Source organism: Sus scrofa, chromosome 8 (assembly GCF_000003025.6).
Source record: "Sus scrofa isolate TJ Tabasco breed Duroc chromosome 8, Sscrofa11.1, whole genome shotgun sequence".
Lineage (NCBI taxonomy): Eukaryota > Metazoa > Chordata > Mammalia > Artiodactyla > Suidae > Sus > Sus scrofa.
Window position 1 is genome coordinate 33,570,764 of NC_010450.4, and position 21,542 is coordinate 33,592,305.

Genomic DNA, 21,542 nt, shown 5'->3' on the forward strand with positions numbered 1-21,542 from the left:
GAAAATCGGGGAAGAGTAGAATTTGATCATTTAATCATCTTCCTCATTTTAAAAGACGTGAAGTCAAGGCCTGAGAGTGTTTTGTTGAAAGTCACCACATGAGGATCAGAACCTCCTAAGCAGAGCTCACTACTACCTGAGACAAGTGACAGTAAGTTCACTGTTGACTCATTCTCACATAGACCATGACCTTCACCCTTCACACTGAGAAAGCTAGAAGCAAAGGGAGCTAATAACAGAAAGGTTGACTTAAAACCTATTAATTTTAATCATTCTGGAAAAAAAAAAAAAAAAAAACCTCTACAGGTAAGTGGTATAAAAGGCTCTCAACTAGAAAATATGGAAATATAACTACCTATAGTTACTTCAACTACCTGTAGACTTACTTCCATGACTCTCTGGGTAACACTGACATGTTCAATTAGGTTTCACTAACTTGTCATAAATTCAGTTAGTTTAAATAATGACCTGATTAAACAGATTTTGAAAAAAGGACACTGTCCATATTTATATATGGATTTTACAAATAAAACTGTCCAAGGAAATGATGATAAACAACCTCTAAAATATTAAAAACATTTTTTCTTAATTTATATTAGGACGAGTTTCACAGTTTTTAAACCTAAGCCCATTTGAAAGCCACGTTCTTCAAAGGGTAACAGTGCCATATGTTCTGAATACTAATTCATGACTATCGCAAATATGAGCAAAACAAAAATTATCTCAATTCAGTCATGGAAAAAAAATAAAGCAAGCAAAATACTTTATTTTTGCTGTTGTTGTTGGAAGAGTATTACATTTCAAAAGACATGATGACCAAAAAAATCATTTATCCATTTTCTTGTACCAATGCACCATAAAGATCAAGAAACTTTGGAGGGATATACGAATGCATCATAAAGGAATTTATCACGAAGAAAGACAGCAAGATAAAATCAACAGAATCCAATCCATGTATTATATAAAATAAGTGATAGGAAATTTGACAAGAGTTAGTAGTCTCCACAAATAGACCTGGACATATCCAGAGGAAGAGTAGACTCTTAATTGTAAATGTAATTTCTGAATTATAAAGTATACTACCTATCACTTATTCTATATGGCAAACATGAAAGAGTCCTTTAAGCCCAATCAATTTTTTTTAAACGCTTCATTCAAAATCATTAGAGAGGTTTGAAATTCTTCGTTTATTCCTTATTTCCTTGGAGAAATCACAAGGTCAATGCAGGGTAGAGAAACCATTCTCTACACTGTTTGAGCATCAGTAGGTATTCTCTACCTGGATGAGAGAAGTACAGTGTCAGCAGGTATATACTCTTTGCCTTTTATTATAACTATATCTCCAACATTTACCTGAAAGAAAACTGGGAATCGGTTAATTATCTGCATTGAAAATAGTTACAAATATACAACCCATTGTATTTAAGCATAGAATACAGTAAAAAACGGTTATTGGCAAATAAGAACCACTTATTTTCACAAAATGGCATAAAATTACCTAGGAGTGAGGCCAAGGATGGGGTGCTCCTTTAAAAAATAAACACCGTATCCTTTGTAACTTAACTTGACAAAAATTAATTTTATCCATTCTGTCCACTTAATTTGACATCTCACCTTCTCATTATCCTCTCCCTATGACATGGAAATAAAAAGGAGGAATCTTCTACATGAAATCTTTAGCTGTTTAAGGAAATCTCAGTACAACTGAGAAAACTATCATACATACAGCTCTACTCCTTGGATAACCTGAGTTATGATTCATAATTTAGAGAGGAGGAAAATGAGTCTTGGATTCTAAGTTATTTTCTAAGATCACAGAGGAAGAGCTTAGACTCAAACCCACATCTGACTGCATAGCCCAATTTTGCATAAGCAAATATAGTGAAATGATTGCATTTTAATGTTAGAGATCTTGTATTTTAATGTCAGGGACCTTGGAATCGAACACCTCCTTTTTCAAAAAAGGGCAAACTGGGAAAATAAAAACCAGCAAGGATAGGTATAAACTGGCCCTTAACCTGCTGTGTGGTACTAGTACTCTGACAGCACCCACTCTGAAAGCAAGATAAAAAAAACAAAGTTCTCTGCAGCCTGGGCCCATAGACAGAATGCTACCCAGGTTACCATGTAAGTGCTCCTTAATCCCCTCCTGTGGGTTAACGCTTGTGCTCCAATCAGACAATACGCTTCGCTTCGTAAGATCAGGATGTTTGTTTACAGTATGGTGTGTTAGGGATTTTCCTAAGCCTGTTAGACCCTAATTGCTCTGTTTTCCAACATCTTTATTCATCGTAAACCAAAAGAAAGGCTTACAGTTATTAAATGAAGACTAAAAGAAAATATTAGCATCATATGTAGTCTAATGTGGCTTGTGAAAACCAAGGGCTCACTCAATGCTAAAGCCTTCAAGGCTTTGGGAAAAAGCAGGGAACATCCTCCCTCCTTTTGATGTCTATGTTTTAGAACACTTTTCTCAAACACATCCAGGCAGCTCTTTTTTTTGGGGGGGGGGCGGTTCTGAGATCCTCGCATGTCACTCAGTTCCTTTTCCAGCTATTGGGTACATAGGAATAGACAGAAGAGAAAGTCAAAATGACAAAAATTCTGTGACCACATATTCTAACTGGAGGAGCATCATGACATCCCAAATACTGAAATTAAAAAAATATTTAGAGCTTCAGGCCACTACCATGAACCTCCTCAAGTCACTGATATTAATCATTATAATAGAGGATTATGAAAAAGGGTAAGCTTATCAAACTGTAAGAGACTGACTGAAAATCTGATTTACCCAACTACAGGCTCCAGCACATTTATATGTTTACTAAGGAGTTTTGGAGATATGAATTCTTAATCCAAATAAATATATTTCATGGTGGAAACCTCATGCATGAAAGAAGCTTTAGACAGTGAGTTTTATACATGCATACAGCTCATTACTGCATGCTTCTCTGCAAAGCCAGAAAAATATGTTGATTATTCACCTAAATTCTCTACCTGCAACTATTTTGAAAACACGTGAACCATCTCAGCTGCATCTCAACTTGAAGAACTGATCTTTGTGGTAAGAGTAATGACGATAGCAGTTTACTTTCAAAAGAGGGGATGCAAGGCCTTGCATAGGGCTTAGTAATTATAACATTTTTTAAGAAAACCAGACACTAGCAACTTAACTGTTCAACAGAGAAAAGGTTTCAGAGCGATAACCAGAGGGATGAACTCTTAGTATCTGAGAGCTGAAGTCTGCCCATCTGTAAATGACTGAGTGTATATACTGTGCCAATTTGTAGATCCTTTGAGAAACATTAAAAAGCAACCACAGTAGCCACATATTTTAGAAAAGCCAAGAAACAAAGAACCCTCAGCTAAAGCCCATTTGCACTAAGGTTTATCATATTATGTTGAAATACGGATCAGACTCTTGGTTTTGGCTTATTGATTTTACTTTTAATTGCACAAAATATTACATAAGCGAAAGAAAAGACTTCCCTTAGAATCTGGCTAACACAACAGCCAGCCTGCTTTCATACCTGTCCACTAAATAATAAATCATTTCTACATAGCCAGCATAGTGGACAAGGTTCCTTTCTTTACACCTCTGATTATTTCATGACATAGGAAGTCTCCTACATCTTATTTGCTCTTAAGAGCTCACCACATGGCATAAACACTCCATAAGCATTTGTTGAGTGATAGCATAAATTTTTTATGTTGCCACAGTATTTGAAATTACAGCTTTTACTTGTCACAAAATAGACCAGAATGTAGAATGTCATTATTTATAAAATTCTTTCTCTTTGTTGGACATCCATGTAGTCTAACTTTTCACTGTTATAAATAATGTTACAATGATAACTTTTATACACATACAGGTATCTCCCTACTTCATGATTATTTTCTTGGGATAAAGTCCCAGAATCCTTTGTTTGGGTGTGTGTGGGGGGGGTTCTCTATATGAAGACCTAAACTGCTGATCCACAGTAGTATCTGAATAAAATACTTCATAAAAATTCTAAATGAGTTTTTTTTTTTTTTGGACTAGATAGCAAATGAGACCTTAATACTGTTTAAATTTGTAACTTTTATTATTAGGTTGAAAATTATACTGAGTCTGGTCACTTATTACATTTATCCTTATTGACAACTTTCACTTCCTATCTAGATAGCAACAATTTCAATCTTTTGTCATATTTGGTGTAACTATCTCCATATTCTTTCTGCTTATTTGTGTGCTGTGTAATTCATTCTAACTTTTATATAATCAGATTCCACTGATCCTTATGATCTTGCTCTTCTCCAAATATTTGTCTTTATTCTATTTGTATGTTTTTCAAAAACAATGTTTTAACATTTTCTTCCAGCCATTTTCTTCCATTTATTTTAGCATAGGCTGTGACTTAAGATATAAACTGTATTATTATTTCTGTGATCCCAACACAATTTAGTAAATAATTTTTTTTATCAGTGATATTTGCCTCATTTAGGGCATCCTATTCACTTCTATTTTATGCTATTCATCAATTCTATTTATGCAGCAGATCTACACTATTTTAATAACTTTTACTTTCCATTTTACTTATGTTTAGTCTTTGTATACTGTTCTGAATTTTCCCAAATATTCTGCTATTTTTTCAACTGTTTATTTAAAAAATTACATTGAATAACTTAGTCAATTCTTGAGGAAAAAAATATAATTCCTGGGGTTATAGTACATCATTACTTTTGAATAAGTGGTGCCTTGCTTTTCTAGGAATAGGGCATATTTGTTCATTTATATGAGATTTTAACAGCTAAAGTTTTGATGTTTTCTTTACAAAGGTCGTCTACATATTTCAGGTTTAAATGTGAGAATCCTACATGCCACCAAGAATGAGCTATCTTTTTTTTTTTTTTTTTTTTTCCTTATGACTGTACCTGTGGCATATGGAAGTTTCCAGGCCAGGGGCTGAATTGGAGCTGCAGCTGCCAGCCCATGCCACAGCCACAGTAACAAAGGATCCGACTCGCATCAGTGACCCATACCACAGTTTATGGCAATGCTGGATCCTTAACCCACTGAGTGAGGCCAGGGATGGAACCAGCATCCTCAGGGATACTAGTCGGGTTCTTATCCCACTGAGCCATCACGGGAACTCCTGAAATATCTTTTTCATTGTATTCTTCAAAATTGCTATTGCTGAAAAAAGAGTAATATCAATTTATGAATATTTATCTTGAACTCATCATTGAACCAACTTTTATTAATTCTGATTAATTAAGTATCTACTTCTACTCATCAAGTAACATCAGCTCATTTGGGCTGGATGATTTGGCAACACTTTAAATTCTACCTCTCTGCATCTCAAAGTGGGATTAAGGTGTGGCATTTGTCTCTAAGACAACTGAGGATGCTATCACTGTGGGTAATCATGGGCTGGTAATTTTTTTTTTCTGGTCTGAAAAATTGGAAAAGTTAAAATAATTCAGTCAGTCTTGGGATAATGACTGTCTAGTAGGAAAATAAGACCTTTTAACAGGTTAATTTTTTAGTGAAGTAGGAGATGTTATCTCCTCACTTTACAACTGTTCATTTTCTAAGCAGCCACTCTAGCTAAGAAGAAACTGATATATCCGTTTATTAGGATATGCACTATTGTTAACCTAGTCAATGAAATACATTTATAGTCAAATTCAATTTATCATACTTGATGATATTCTACTTGTCTTCTCTCTGAAGTATTTAAATCCACAAGTACCATACAAGAGTATACAGAAACTTCTTTTCAAACAGTAAATTGAGATTTTTGTTTTTTTTATCTTGCTCCTCTGAGGGAGGTGACTATCACAGAAATAAGGAAAGCATAATTAAAATATCTTTCTCTTTGTTACGTTTATGTCAAAGACCAACGGGAGAGCGGAGTGAGTTTTTGGAAATCCAGAAAGGAGATGTCCATCTCTGTTCTAGACACTGATTTAAAATCCACAAAAATGCAACTAATTCAGGGGACTCTGAACATCACAAGGTAGAATCAAGGGCACCGCCTTGAACTGGGAAATACCAGAGTGCAAGTAAACTGAGTGTGGGTTACTCCTCTGTTGTCCTAGCAATCTCAGATCCCCAGGTCCCCTGAGTAGAATGGCCTCACTTCCAAAAGTCTCTTACCAAGTGATGAAGGTTATTCGCTTCGGATGACTAGCAGTTTAAGGGCCTTCCAGAACTAAGGGAGAACTAACAATCATCGCTTACCTTCTGAAATTGAGATCTGAAAAGCACACAAACACTTGGAAAACACTTGTGAAATTATGACTCAACTTGCTACCTGCCATGTTAGAGGGCCTGTGAGTAAATTAACCTCTTGAAGTTATGGAACTGATTTCCAGATTACTGGAAAATGATGTTTAGTAAGATTTTATTTCACAAAAATGAATTAGCAGTGTGTAAATGTGATTAGTCACAACATATGAGTCTGAAGGAACATAAACAAATGCCAACTATCAGAATCTAATTTCTGTTTTACTTGGACAGTAGATGATTGAAGCAAAATAAGTAGGACACAAAACAGTCCACGGTTAAATGAAATCTATGCACATAGTACTCAAAATAGACTATGAAAGAAACAAAAAGTTCTAATTGACTTTGAGATAACGGTCTTTGTAACATATTGCAGAATTATTAAATGGGCTTATTAAATTATTAAATAAAGTGACTGAAGAGTCCATGTGTGTTTACTACATTAGTTACTAAACAGCTTTAATAGCAGTGGAAACCTTGACATTTACCTCTATTATACACACACAAATTACATCTACGAGAGTACACCTCTATGCATTCCTTCTCCTGTAACAAAATAAAAACCAATGCATACCTTTTCCCAGTGCACAATTTCCCAAGCACCATTTCTCAAAACTGGAAAGAGAAAAGGTGACAGTTTTAAGAACATTCTTACTACGTATCAAAAGCCTACCTCAGAGGATTAATTTCAATGAACAGTTTCAAATAATCATTAGCAGTTTTTACAGGCTTAAAAACTAAATATGAGCGTGAGGGTATGTAAAATTACACAAATAAAGAACCAACATACATTTCAGATCCCACGATGAAACATTACTAACAGAGTAATCTCACTGGTGTCGCTAAGGGCTTTCATTAGCACATGGAGGAATTCGAGGGTTTGGCTGGAGGAGAAAGCCACAAAAATGACTTGAAAAGGAAGTGACAAGCCAAAAAAATACGTTTCAGAAGCCATAACAGTAGCAATGTCAAAAAAGAAAAAAAAAAAAAAAGATATACAAGATAGAAGGAATGGATGTCAAATTGGTTAGTAAAAATGTAACACATAAACCGACAGATGAAAAAATCTGTAGCTTTTGCTTTAAAATTATGCAAAATAGCAAATGATTCTACATTTGTTTACTGAGAAGAAATGAAAGAAGAGGTAACGATTAAATTATGATTGGGGGGTTGCTATTTCTCAGTGTTTTATGACTGCTTTGCAGCAGTAAAGTTACTCAGTATACCTTTCTTTTATTCCTGCCATGTGTCTGTGGCATAATACTGAATATGCCAATAGATGCCAACAGATACATGGATACCACAAAACAGAAAAGAGAAGGATATAAAGTAGCGAGCACAGCATGAAATACTCAAGAAAAGGAAAAGTCAAGGTCCGTCAACAAATTATCCTGATAGTACATTCCATGAGGGCAGAGATAATATTTGTTTAAAGCAATAGCCCCTGGAAACAGCACAGTACCTGGCACAAAGTAGCTACTGAGTAAATATCTGCAAGATGAATCATTTAAAGGTACAAAAACACAAGATTCATTTTCCTTTGATGTTTGAAGACATGAAGGCTGATCCCTCTGAAGTAAATCCCAATGTCATAATCCCTAAAATGTGCAATAGCAAATCTAACACCAATTTTATACCAGCAGGTCTGGAAATCAGTGTTTTCTTTCAATACAAATTATTTTAATCTAAATATAATCTTTGTGTTCCCAAATTCCCTGAACCCTGGGGCTGTGTCTTGCTCATTTCTTTATGGCTAGCACGTGGCAGGACTCTAGTGCTTATTAAAGAGATGAATAGACACAATCAGGAATATTTTGTAGTGAGTTTTGGTGAATCAGCTTCATTAATTTAAAAAGAAGAAGAAGAATTTCAAATGGAAGAGCAAACACTAAAGTATTTGCAGTGCAATACTTGTAACTATATAAGTTAAATTTCCAGTTTTTTAGTATTCATAAAGTTAGGGATGAAGGATCTGAGTCCCAGGCATCTAAAATTGATATTCTAATACAAATATTCTAATACATGAAACTCTAATGCCTGCAGGGTTCACCCAAACTGATGACAGGAAGAAAAACTGCTCCTTGATTTTTTCTTTTAATTTTAAAAATTTTTTGTTATTATTATTTTTTAATAGTTATTTTCCCAATACAATTTTTTTTCCTACTGTATAGCATGGTGACCCAGTTATGCATACATGTACACATTCTATTTTTGCACATTATCATGCTTCATCATAATAAGATGTGATGTGACTAGACATAGTTCCCAATGCTACATAGCAGGATCTCATTGCTAATCCACTCCAAAGGCAATAGTTGGCTGCTTGATGTTGTTCCCAGAGTATAAGGTGTTCAGGGCCTGAGATTTAAGAGTAAAAAAAAGCCCTGGGTTTAGATGCTGTCTCCATGCAAATCAGTTATTGCAAAGAATAAAGAACAAATGAAAGCATTATGCCCTTTAATCACGTAACCAAGTGGCTACCACATTAAGTACTCAACAAGGGGTGCTGGCGAAATGCTGTTCAAATCTGCATAATCAGTATTACCTGACACCGAATGATGGGGCTAAAAATTACATAAATTTAAGTTAGAAAAAAAAATCCTGTTCCCCAGAATCTAGAGCTCCTCATTGCCATGTATTTTCTTCTAATCCCATCTCATTTTGACAAACATCCCCCCCCCAGTGCAATACTCAGGTTTTTAAAAATCAGCATCAAATATTCCTAAAATCAAGAGGTTTGACATGGAAATGACACCTTCAGGCTTATCTGGAAGCTCAGTCAATTCTCTCACTGTGACAAGACATCAGGACCAAGCAGTGGCCACCTCTTTTAATGGGACTTCCTAACCCATCATTGTGTTTGTGGTTTCCTGTTGCTTTACTCTTGCGGCCTACTTCCCTTATTGAGGACACCTGCCTGGCTCGTGAGCCTGTGAGGTTTTTTGTTTTTTTTTTTTTTTACTAATCGAGATATAACTTAAAATGAAACCTATAAACCTTAGGTGTTCTGTTCCACGATTTTAAAAACTGTAAACTCCTGTGAATCTATCACTCAGAACAAGATATAGAATCCCAGAAAGATTCCTCAGGTACCCCAACCCCCAGAGGCAAATATAAATTATTCACCATAGATTAGTTTTGTATTTCATATGTACTGAAATCACACAGTATTTCTGTATTGAGCTTTCAATCAACATATCTGAAATTCTGTTTAAAAGATGCTTCTTTCTCCCATTAAATTGACATGGTACTACAGTGGACTGATTTCTGGTTTCTGTATTTATTCCACTGATCAAGTGACACATTTTTATACCAATGCATACCACCTTGATCATTGTAAATTTATGGTAAAGTCTTGAAACTGTAGACTTCCCACATTGTTCTTTTTCCATATGTTTTGTTTATTTTGAGGTCTTGGCGTTTCCATGTAAATTTCAGAATCAAATTGCTAATTGCAAAAAAATCCAAGACAAAACAAAACATGAACTCTCTTGGGACTCTGATTTGGGGCATGATTTTTTAATTCATGGACAGGCTATACCTCTCCATTTATTTATATCTTCATTAATTTCCTGTGATATGTTTTTGTAGTTTATAGTGTATTGACTGGTCTTTCATTTGATCTATTTCTTGATATTTGATGACTTTTTTTTTCTTATATTGTAAGTTGTATTTTTTACTCCACTGTACTGCTCACTAGTAGTATATAGAAATGTATTAAAACTTTTGTACACTGACCTGTCATCATGTAATTCTGTTAAATTCACTTAGTTCTGAGAGGGGTTTTTGTTTTGTTTTTGCAGCAATACTTTCTAAGAAACTTGATTTCTGCGTGTTAACAAGGCTGATTATGATTTTTGGCAGTTTTATGATGCTCATATGCCTCACTATTCATCTCTCTACTTTTAAACACTTCTGCTCTTATGCAAAAATGAATCCTGAATAATTTTTTTCTAATAAAAATATCTTGTTGATTCTGTGCTCTAAGCATCTCAAATTCTGCCCAAGTTTCATCTCCTCCACCAGCACCAACACCGGCACCCCTACTTCAAGCAATCATCATCTCTGAATTGGAGGCTTGAATTAGCCTCACCACTAGTCACTGGTTTTTTGCATTTGCTCTGTTTTCTTTCCCCTTTATAGGGCTGCACCTGTCGCATATGGAGGTTCCCAGGCTAGGGGTCTAATCGGAGCTGTAGCTGCCGGCCTATGCCACAGCCACAGCAGCACAGGATCCAAGCCTCATCTGTAACCTACACCACAGCTCATGGCAACGCCAGATCCTTAACCCACTGAGTGAGGCTGGGGATTGAACTGGCATCATCATGGATATTAATTTGGTTCTTTACCACTGGGCCACAACAGGAACTCCCTGCATTCACTCTTGATGTTTTTCACATTTAGTTTTATGGTACAGCTAAAATGACTGAATACAATGATATATGTGTAATTATGGATTTTTATGTATCAATTCATACATCCTTACACACATACAGACATATATAAGATTAGGTCGCCCCTTGCTCAAAACTCTTCAGCTGATTCCCTTTGGCTCACAAAGTAAGTCCAAGCAGCTAGGAGGCCTGGGATGAGGCAGTGCCCATCTACTCTCTGACCACATGATCACCACCTCTGACCACGCCCTCTGCCCCCTCCCCCCACTCACCGTGGTGAAAGCAACATGCTCTTTCCTGCCTCAAATCCTTCGTATTTGTTTCCATGACTGGAACACACGTCCCCTGCACCTTCACCTGGGTAACTTCCACACGTCCCCCAGACCTCAGCTCTAACACCTCAGGGGACACGTTTGGACAGCTACTCCTTTACCGCTACTCTCAAGTCTAAAGGCGCTTCCTGCACTTCTTCAGTTATAACAATTGTACGATACATGAAGTTGAGAGAGGATTTATGTAAGCTTTCCCCTCCTCCAGACTATCCTCATTCTGTTCATCACTGTATTCCCAAGTGTTTCCTTGCAGCAACACAAAAGTCAATGCTTGTTGGGTAGAAAGCTGGATCCATGGATGCTCCTATGTGTTTGCTCCATGGATGTGCCATATGAAGCCATAGTAACAGTTGTACAGATTTACTAAAGATACCTGCTTCCTGGTAGGTCTCATGTCAAAGACAACATATACATAATGTTTTAAAAAAACAGCTATCTAGGAAAACGTTTTGGCATTTCCTCAAAAAGTTAAGCACAGAGCTATCACGAGATACAGAAATCCCACACATAAATGTATATCCAAGAGAACTGAAAACATACATCTGCACACTTGTACAACTGAAAATATTTGTACACAAAAGTTCACTCGATTATTATTCCTAATTGGCAGGAAGTGGAAATAACTGAAATATGCATCAACCAATGAATGATTAAACAAAAGGGAAAGATACAATGGAATATTATTCAGTCATAAAAAGGAATGAAATGCAGATACCTGCTACAATGTGGATGGATCTTGAAGATAAACCAGACACAAAAGGCTACATATTGTATGATCCCATTGATATAAAATGCCCAGAAGAGTCAAATCCATAGAGATGGAATATGGATTAGTGGTTGTCAGGGGCTGAAGGAAGGGGGCAATGGGATTGACTGCTTCTATGTCTGGGGTTTCTTTGGGGTGATAATTCTGGAATCAGATAGCGGTGATGAGTGCATGATGCTGTGAATATACTAAAAGTTACTGAACTGCATACTTTGAAAATAACGAATTTTATGGTATGTGAATTATAACCCAATAAACAACAGCTACATAAAATGATGCCAATGAACTATTTAAACATTCGCTTAAAATAGCCTTCTCAGCTTCATAAGTTCCTAAAATGATTCTAGTGAGACCAGCTGGAAATGGTTACGCAACCATTAGATGCACTAATGTTCTCTGTATTTGGGACATGAATGTCCTCTGACATCAGCCCTGGGCCACTGCTTCCAGCCCTGTAATCTAAACTAGCCCTCCCTGAAATGCTGCCACTTGGAAGACGTTTGTCAGTTCACATCTAAAAATAGCCCTGGACTAGTCTACTGGGTTCCCCTTACAGGGCGGAACTGTCACAGCAGGCTTCCCACACTCAGCAGACTAGACATGGCAGGGAGTCTTTGCTCCACTAGGGAGGGTGGAAGCCCCATCACTTTCATGGAAATCTGGAAAACATTCCAAATCTGCTTCACTTCTTCATTGTCTGCACCTGCTTAGTCCCTGCAACCTTGCTTGGATGGTTTCTCCATGAACATTCGAACTTAGCTACATCCTTCTCCCACCTGACCCTCTGCACTGCCCTCCCTCGATTAAGTAGACTGTCCTCCTATCATCTCCTAGCAGATGCCTGCTTCCACCCAGCCAGCTCATCCTCCTACTCTCTGTCCAAAGGTTCCCTCTCCATTCTTCACTGAAGATATACACTGACACATCCTCATGTACTTTTCTCTAGGTAAACATGCATATATGCACATTTCTTTTTAAAAACACTTCTCTGCCACTTGGTTGTCCACTTCACATATACTTTAGGACAAAGCATAGAGACAATCTACCTAAAAAAAAAAAAAAAAAAAAGGAGAAAGGAGTTCCCATCTTGGCACAGCAGAATCAAGTCTGACTAGTAACCATAAGGTTGCAGGTTCGATCCCTGGCCTTGCTCAGTGGGTCAGGGATCTGGTGTTGCTGTGAGCTGTGGTGTAGGTCACAGATGAGGCTCAGATCCCGAGTTGCTGTGGCTGTGGTGTAGGCAGGCATCCAATTCAACCCCTAGCCTGGGAACCTCCATATGCCACAGGTACAGCCCCCAAAAGCAAAAAAATAAAAAATTTAAAAATTAAAAAAAAAATAATGAATGCATCCATTATAATGAGTTGGCTAACTGAACAGACTAGAACATTCTACTAGAACATTCTACATAGTATATTCATGAAGAGCTTTAATCAAAGTAGAGAATATGGTACAGCAAGAAAATAAAAGCCCAGGCAAGCATCAGAAGCCTGAGAAACTTCTAAGCACATCCCCCCAGGGTCCCTTCTCATCATCTAGGATATGGATTTTGAAACTCCATGATATGTACGAAAAATCTAAATTTCAGGGAAGCCCAAGAGAAAGTTTCCAGGAGTCTTTATAACCCCTAGCCAATTAGACAAGCCGGATCATGCAACAGGTCAAACCAGGTAACCTATCAATCTATATACATCTTCCAGGTAACCTATCAATCTATATACATCTTCCAGGTAACCTATCAATCTATATACATCTTCCAGGTAACCTATCAATCTATATACATCTTCACTAAGTAGAGAAGCTAGCTTTGAGTGCTCCAGGGGAGTTTTTAAACCCTACACAGCACATGAACTCCCCAGCTAGTCCATCTTGTCCTTCTCTTGGCCAAGGTTCAGCATCACACCTCCAGGTGTTCTGAAATTAGCACAGAGCTATTCCAGTCCAGCTGGAAACAACTCTGGGAAACTATTGTTTTTCACAATAACTGCATCATAATGTATTCAACTACCCCCCTCTTGGTGAAAATTCCCCTATTTTTCTTTCTACCACCTCAAACAACACTGAAATATATTTACATGACTGTATTCTACAGGAGAGGATTCCAAAAGGCTCTAGGGTATTTCCATTTGTACCTTTATCGGAAAAAGCTAGATTCCTTCCCTACTGCCATCTGCACTGTCTCTAGCAATATATGTAGTTACAATGACTATAAACTTAGACAAGCACAACTGTTATCAGTCATTTAAAATTTGTCAACCTGATGAGTATTGGGTATTTATTCTGAAAGCTACAGTGGCCTGGATTAATCCAAGTGTAAGTGACCTTTATGTCTCTATACTGAGTTGAATTCTGAGCACAGTAACACACCTTTGGATGTAATATAGGACCTTGCTACCCAACTGGTGGTCCAGAGACCTTCAGCATCAGCACCACCTGGAGGCTTGTTAACCTGAGGCTATGTTTCTGTACCTTCCACCCCACTCCCAATTTTGTTTGTGCTGAACTATAAAACCTGAACACAGAAATGAAGGCTGAAAGTGCATGGCTTCTTCAAACTTGAAGCTAGACCCATGTTAGGATATAGAGAAGAGAGAATTCTGGTGAAGTTAAAAATCAGCACGTAACCTATAAAAGGTGTCTGTACAAGGCAAGCTTGAATATTGGCCAGGGATAAAAATCAGTCACAATTCATTGTTGTCTTTGCTTCTCAACTGGTTCCTGAACATCCAACCATAGAACAATTAAAATAAACCATATCACATGTATTACGCTAAAGACTGAAATAGAAACCTAGTTATTTTTAATCACTGATCTCCTCTAACCCAGCTCTAACCAGGTTTAGAGGAAGCAAGAAATGATGCTAAGTTCTTCGCTCAGCTTTTACTTTTTTGGGCCACGAGCACACCTATGTTACAACTTGAGAGTCTAGAGGTCAAGAAGGTGGGCCGTGGAGGAGATGATTACTGATGCCTGGTGACAGGGGACTAAGAGGAAGCGAGGACAGAATTATGACAATGGCCTGCCTTATGATGCTTTAACAGCTCATGCATTTAAGTGCAAAACTCCTCCAATGCTTTGCAGTTCCCCCAAACACACCTGCTGTAATTTCCACATGGGCTAATTAGTCAGACAATATGCATGGGAGATCTCGGATTTTAAACAAATACCTCAAACATAACCCGTTTTTACTCAGCATGATGCTACTTCACAGCTTTGTTGTAATGGCTTTTCTTTCTGGAAATGAAAACTTTCTGGTAGAGTCCCTTGGGAATTCCCTAATCAAAGGGCCCGGAGAAACTGCCTCTCAGAACTCCATCAAATGCTGTACAGGGGACTTCCCGTCGTGGCTCAGTGTTAATGAATCCCCGCGGGGTTCGATCCCTGGCCTTGCTCAGTGGGTTAACGATCCGACGTTGCCGTGAGCTGTGGTGTAGGTTGCGGACGCAGCTCAGATCCCGCGTTGCTGTGGCTCTGGAGTAGGCTGGTGGCTACAGCTCTGCTTCGACCCCTAGCCTGGAAACCTCCATATGCTGCAGGAGCGGCCAAAGAAATGGCAAAAAGACAAAAAAAAAAAAAAAAATACTGTACAGGTACAGGTGCTGGACTAAGGTCTCACAGTGGCTTCTCTGAGAAGCCCTCACCTCTGTGATCTAACTAGTCTCTGACTGGGGCCATTACAGATACAGAAAGAGTCACTGGGGTACCATGGGGTCCGTTCCTGGGCAATAAAGCCACAACGTGAAGCGGGTAACAAAAGGCAAGTCATCCAAAAGGACAATGGGCACTACCATTGTCCCAGAAGATAGAGAAATGGCAGCAAAGGCAGGATGCTGCATTCCTAAGTAGGGGCAAGCACCAGAGGAGCTTTAGTGCATCCAGAAGGAGGGGGGTACAGATGAGACTATGGTTTAGAACTGGGCAGAGAAGGAAGACCAATGCAGCCGTATTAAAGCATCAATTCTTTTACCATGCAGACCTTTACAAAGACAAGGTGAAGGCAAAAGCTTCTTGTGACTCAAACTGATATCACACAAAAGTCTTCTGTGTGAACTTGCTTATAATGGTCACATGAAGCAACCACCTGCATGGGGTCTGTGGCCACAATGACATATGGATCTTCTCAAGGTCCACGCTGTCTATCTTCACTACAGAGAATGAGTGGATACTATTCTATCAGCTCACTTAAAAAACGTGTAACAATGGTCCTCACCAGTAGCATCGGCATCACTAAGAATTTCTTTTTTTTCTTTCTCTCTCTTTTTTTTTTTTTTTTGGTCTCTTTAGGGCCACACCTGTGGCATATGAAGGTTCCCCGGCTAGGGGTTGAATCAGAACTGTAGCTGATAGTCTACACCACAGTCACAGCAACATGGTTATCTGAGCCATGTCTGTGACCTACACCACAGCTCACTGCAACACCAGATCCTTAAGCCACTGAGCAAAGCCAGTGATTGAACCTGCATCCTCATGGATGCTAGCCAAGATTTGTTTCACTGAGCCACGATGGGAACTCTGAGAATTTCCTAAGAATGGAATTCTGAGTCCCCTGTGAGGCTTACAGAGACTCTAGGGGTGCATCTCAGCAAGCTGAGAATCAGTGATCAGTGACTTATTTAAAAAAAAAAAAAAAAAAAAAAAGAAGAGGTGAGATGTGATCAGAGTGCAAGGGCCAGAAATTTCCTTTTCTCAGAATATTTTCCTTCAGTCCTCCTGAGAATCATGAATCATTTGCTTTTTTCTTTATGTAATTGAGAAATTCCTTGAAAGAAAAAATCTCTCTCCATTGCCCCACCAGTCTTTCCACCCTTCCCTTCAACCAGGCTTCAGATCTCACAGCTTCACAATGGCTCTCCCGTTTAGAATTGGAACTCCAGTTGAGAACTATGAGGTTTTTTTTTTTAATTGAAATCTATTTGATTTACAATATTGCATTAGTTTCAGGTGTACAGCATAGCGATTCAGATTTTTCTTTGCAGATTATAGTCCACCATAGGTTATTATGAGATGTTGAATATAATTCCCTGTGCTATACCAGTAAATCCTTTTTGCTTATCTATTTTATGACTTTGTAAATGCTGGATTTAGTGGGGTTCGCAGTTCTGGTCCTCTCTGAATTCAGCAGCTTTAGGTGGGGATGGGGTTTCCCCTCCTTTGCCAAGCCCAGTTGGCTCTATCGTGTATCTTCCTTCGTCTTCTCATCATCACTGCCCTATTCCCCTTCCCTAATTAATCAAACATCAGTCTGACCTTGGGCCTCACTCACCCCATCCCTCCCCATATAGCTGTCACATTCTTTATTTACAAGTACGGCTGGGAACCTAGCCATACCCTGAATAATTCTCTCCCAAGTTCTTCACCCTGTTTTCAAAAGGCTTCCAAATTATGATCCTAACTTGCCTGCCCATCCCTGCCTCCTGCCGTGTTAGCCAAAATAGACCACGGGTTCCACACCTACCACTTGCTACACCAATTTATACAAAGGACTTGAGCATCCTCGGATTTTGGTATTGGGAGAGTCCTGGAACCCATCCCCCATGGATATGGAGGGATGACAGTATTTGCTAATCCCTGAACATATCTCATGCCTTCCCAGTGCCTCCTTGGTCACCTGCTGCAACCACTCTGACAGCTCTGCTTACTGCAAGTTCACACATCTTTTCAAACCTCTCACATGACACTTCTAAATCCCCCACTTCTTCATTTGGCTTTTATTATTTTTCTATCTTGTATCATAGTATCAGTGAGAATCTTATCTTCCTTAACCAGATTCTAATGTCCTGTAGGGCAAGAATGTGGCTTAGTTTCTTTGCATTTTCTGCACCAGGTTATACAAAGGTAGATATTCAATAAGATTTACTGAAGTGAAATAAAAGTTCTAACTTAGAGTCACACCTGTTTTCCTCCTTTCACTTTAACTATGGCTCTCAATTTCCTCAGAGGGTTTTGCTCCTCTGGGTGCAACTTTTATTTATAGGACAAATGAAAGACAATCTGGGGTTGTAATTCCCCACAAATAAATACCTCCTCTTCATCCAGAGCTATTGCTGAAAATATCTAACAAGTTCAATTTTTAAGAAATCCTAAGATTTTTAAATTTGAATTTGAAGACATTAGAGGTATCTGAAAACATTCTTTAGGCCACATATGTGCTCAATTTTTTAAGCTCACGGAAACAATACTTTTCAAGAACTATTTATAGGTAAATGATGTACATGCAGCAGAATATAGCTTCAGGCCTATGGATGGATCAGATGTAGATGTACCTCCAGGGAGACAAAAAGATTGCACACTGACTTTTTCAATAAGCCAGGGAAGTGGAGCTATTTTAAGTCCTTTCACATGCAATGAACACAACCAGATGGATTCAGTTCTGTTAGTAGGTCATTTCAGCTTGACAAGCTAAAACATATTCAACCCATACAACTCAACATCTTTTTCATAAAGGACTTTAGAGGTGAAATAGCTTCCAGTTGGACATAAGCAACCATGTTATGGTATAATATATCAGCGGCCACCAATTCGACTCTACATCTGAAAAGGCTGATGTAGCTCAGGAAGAAGGTAACAGGTGGAGATGAGATCTGTGCTTTTAGCTATGTGTCTGGTTACAAAGGATTTCATACTGTGCTTTTCTAAATTAAATTAAAACAGCAAAACTGTTTTATTAAAGACTTACTCTAATCTAATACCTACTATATAATAAAACAAGGTAGGAAACAATCTAACTCTAGAAATGGTGGCCCTCATTCAACTACAGCATCTAATCAGGTAACTGATGAGCTGCTAGATGTCACAGGTGTCTCACAGATATCCTCACCTGCGGAAGGTATACATACCATCCTTCAGGGAATATATCTAAACCTGGGATTTTAAAAAATAAAATTTACCTCATTAAGAGTTATTTTTAATTTTAATTTTTTTAGATTCTGAATATATTTCTTAAGTCTGCATCTGAACCCACGTTCCCCAGGCCTCTACATTGTGATTTTATGTGAAACTATGATTCCACTCGAAATACTGGCATGCTAGCCATAACAGCATTTCGATTAAAAAAAAAGTGCCTCTATACAATTTAATACGAGAACTAGCTCAACCACCAAAACAAATGTATATGGGGATTGGCAGTGTGTATGCAGACACATGGAGGAGGGTATACTAAATACTGGGAGTTCATATACTGAGGAAGAATCAGAGAAAATGAAGGTAAGTTTAAAGGCCAGGGAAAGCAGAGTATCCTCAATAGAGCAGTGCTCTGGGGCTTTGGGTAATGGATGTGATAAATGGACATAGTATTGTCTTTACAGGAGGCAGAGCAGAGTAAAATGATGCTATGATGACTTCAACAGAGAAAGCAAAGAGGTGGCAAGAACTTCCACCATGTTAATCATTTTTTTTTTTTTTCCCCATCAGTGCCTATGAAACAGTCTGGGACCCAGTGTTTTGAAAATACCACTTTTCACTTTTCATCTTGCTCACATTCTATCTTAAGTGTTGTGTTCAACTTGCTTTGTGTGTGTGTGTGTGTATCTACTACAGAATTTTGGTTTTACATTTTCCATGATGTAGGAGTCTATACACACACACACACACACACACACACACACAAGATTGTTTTAAATTGCTGGTCTCTTAATTTCAAATGCATTTCCAATATCCTGCATTTATATTCGCTTCTTCTCATAACTGCTGGTTTAGATATTATATTTGTGTGTGGATGGTTTCCTACTTTACTGTATGTTTGCCTTTACCAGTAAGCTTTCCCATTCATAATTTTCTTGTTTCTAGTTGTGGCCTTTTCTTTTCCACTTAGAGAAGTTTCTTCAGTGTCTGTTGTAAAGCTGGTTTGGTGGTGCTGAATTCTCACAGCTTTTGCTTGTCTATAAAGCTTTTGATTTCTCTATCAAGTCTGAATGAGAACCTTTCTCAGTAGAGTATTCTTGGCTGTAGGTATTTCCCTTTTATCACTTAACATATATTTTTCTACTCCCGTCTAGCCTGCAGAGTTTCTGCTAAAAAATTAGCTGATAACCTTATGGGGATTCCCTGTATGTTATTTGATGCTTTTAAAATTTTCTCTTTGTCTCTAATTTGGTCAGTGTGATTCATATGTATCTCGGTGTGTTCCTCAGTGTGTTTATCTTGTGTGGGACTCTCTGGGCTTCCCAGGAAGTGACTGTTTCCTTTCCAAGGTTAGGAAGTTTTTGGTTATAATCTCTTCAAATATTTTTTCAGGCCCTCTCTCTCTCCTCCTTCTGGGAGCCCTATATGTGAACATTAGCTCATTTGATGTTGTCCCAGAGGTCTCTGAGACTGTCCTCATTTCTTTTCATTCTTTTTCTTTATTCTGTTACTTGGCAGTGATTCCACTACTTTATCTTTCAGCTCACTTATTTGTTCTTCTGCCTTAGTTACTCTGCTATTGATTCCTTCTAGCGTATTTTTCATTTCAGTCATTACATTATTCATCTGTTTGTTCTTTAAATCTTCTAGCTCTTTGTTACACATTTCTTGTATCTTCTTGGTCTGTGTCTTCATTCTTTTTCTGAGATCTTGGATCTTTATTATCATTACTCTAAATTCTTTTTTTAGGTAGATTGTCTACCTTCATTTCACTTAGTTGTTCTTCTGGGTTTTTACTTTGTTCCCTCATCTGGAACATATTGCTGCCATCTCATTCTGTCTAACTACTGTGTCTGTGGTTCCCTTTCAATAGGCTGCAGTATCATAGTTCCTCTTTCTTCTAGTGTCTTCCCCTGGCAGATGAAGTTGGTCTGGGGGTTTGTGCAGCCTTCCTGGTAGAAGGGACTGAAGCCTGCTCACTGGTGGAAAGAACTGCGTCTTGTTCCTCTGGCAGGCAGGGCCATGTAAAGGAGAGTTTAGAGGTGGCTGTGAACTCAGGACTTTAGGCAGCCTGTCTGCTGATGGGGTGAGGCTGAGTTCCCATCCTGCTGCTCATACCCTAGATAATGAATTTTCAAGGAGACTCCTTTAATTCTTTTTTTTTTCCCATGCTTCCTTACTTCTACTCAACTATCTATACAGAGAGTGGTTCATTCACTCATATAGAGCACCTGCTAAGTACAGGCCCATGGGCCAGAGCTGTGGGGAACACAAAGATGAGGAAGAGGGTAGATCTACCCTCTGCAGAATACATAATTTCATTCCTGAATGAGTTAATTGGTGAAATTAGGCATCAGGCAAGTACCAGTCCACATAAAATGGCTGGAATGTTGTAAGTGAAATTATGGATTTATATTTCTGAAGTCACCAGGGAATGACCAAGAAAGAAGTCACCCTCTAGTGCTTCATACAAAATAAGGAGGGAAAATATTCATTTTGCTAAGAATACAGAAGGAATAGTATTTGCATCTGGGGGAAAGTGTCCTCTTATATGTTGCATGGTCTTGGAAAACATTTGGAAAACTAAATTTTAAGTTAGATACTTCAAATGTCTGTCAAAAATTAATTATCTGTAAAAAATGACCCTCTTTTCACTCCTACATCCATTCTTGCCTCAATACAGGAAAGAAAATTTAATTTCATTTTGGTCTAATGACTACAGATGGATTTCATATAAAGTAATTTGAGATAGCTGACATCAAACAGTATCCTACTCAAACATTTATGTTATCTCCTATCAACTGCAAAACCAAAAAAAAAAAAAAATGCTCAAAATTCAAACCAGGGAAAGAAAAAAAAGATACTACTCTCTTAGAAAACAATTTCAAATATTAAACTAAAGGCCATTATTCCTTGGATATGAGATTTTTAAATATTCT

The 21,542-nt window shown here is 38.0% G+C and overlaps 1 protein-coding gene across 1 annotated transcript in view; it reads right to left on the minus strand.

Moving 5' to 3' along the window:
- ATP8A1 (ATPase phospholipid transporting 8A1) overlaps positions 1–21,542 on the minus strand; it is a 252,807-nt gene that overhangs the window by 186,271 nt on the left and 44,994 nt on the right. Inside the window, 1 exon segment of the mRNA XM_021101159.1 lies at positions 6,846–6,886. Coding sequence (XP_020956818.1) covers positions 6,846–6,886 — 41 coding nt within the window.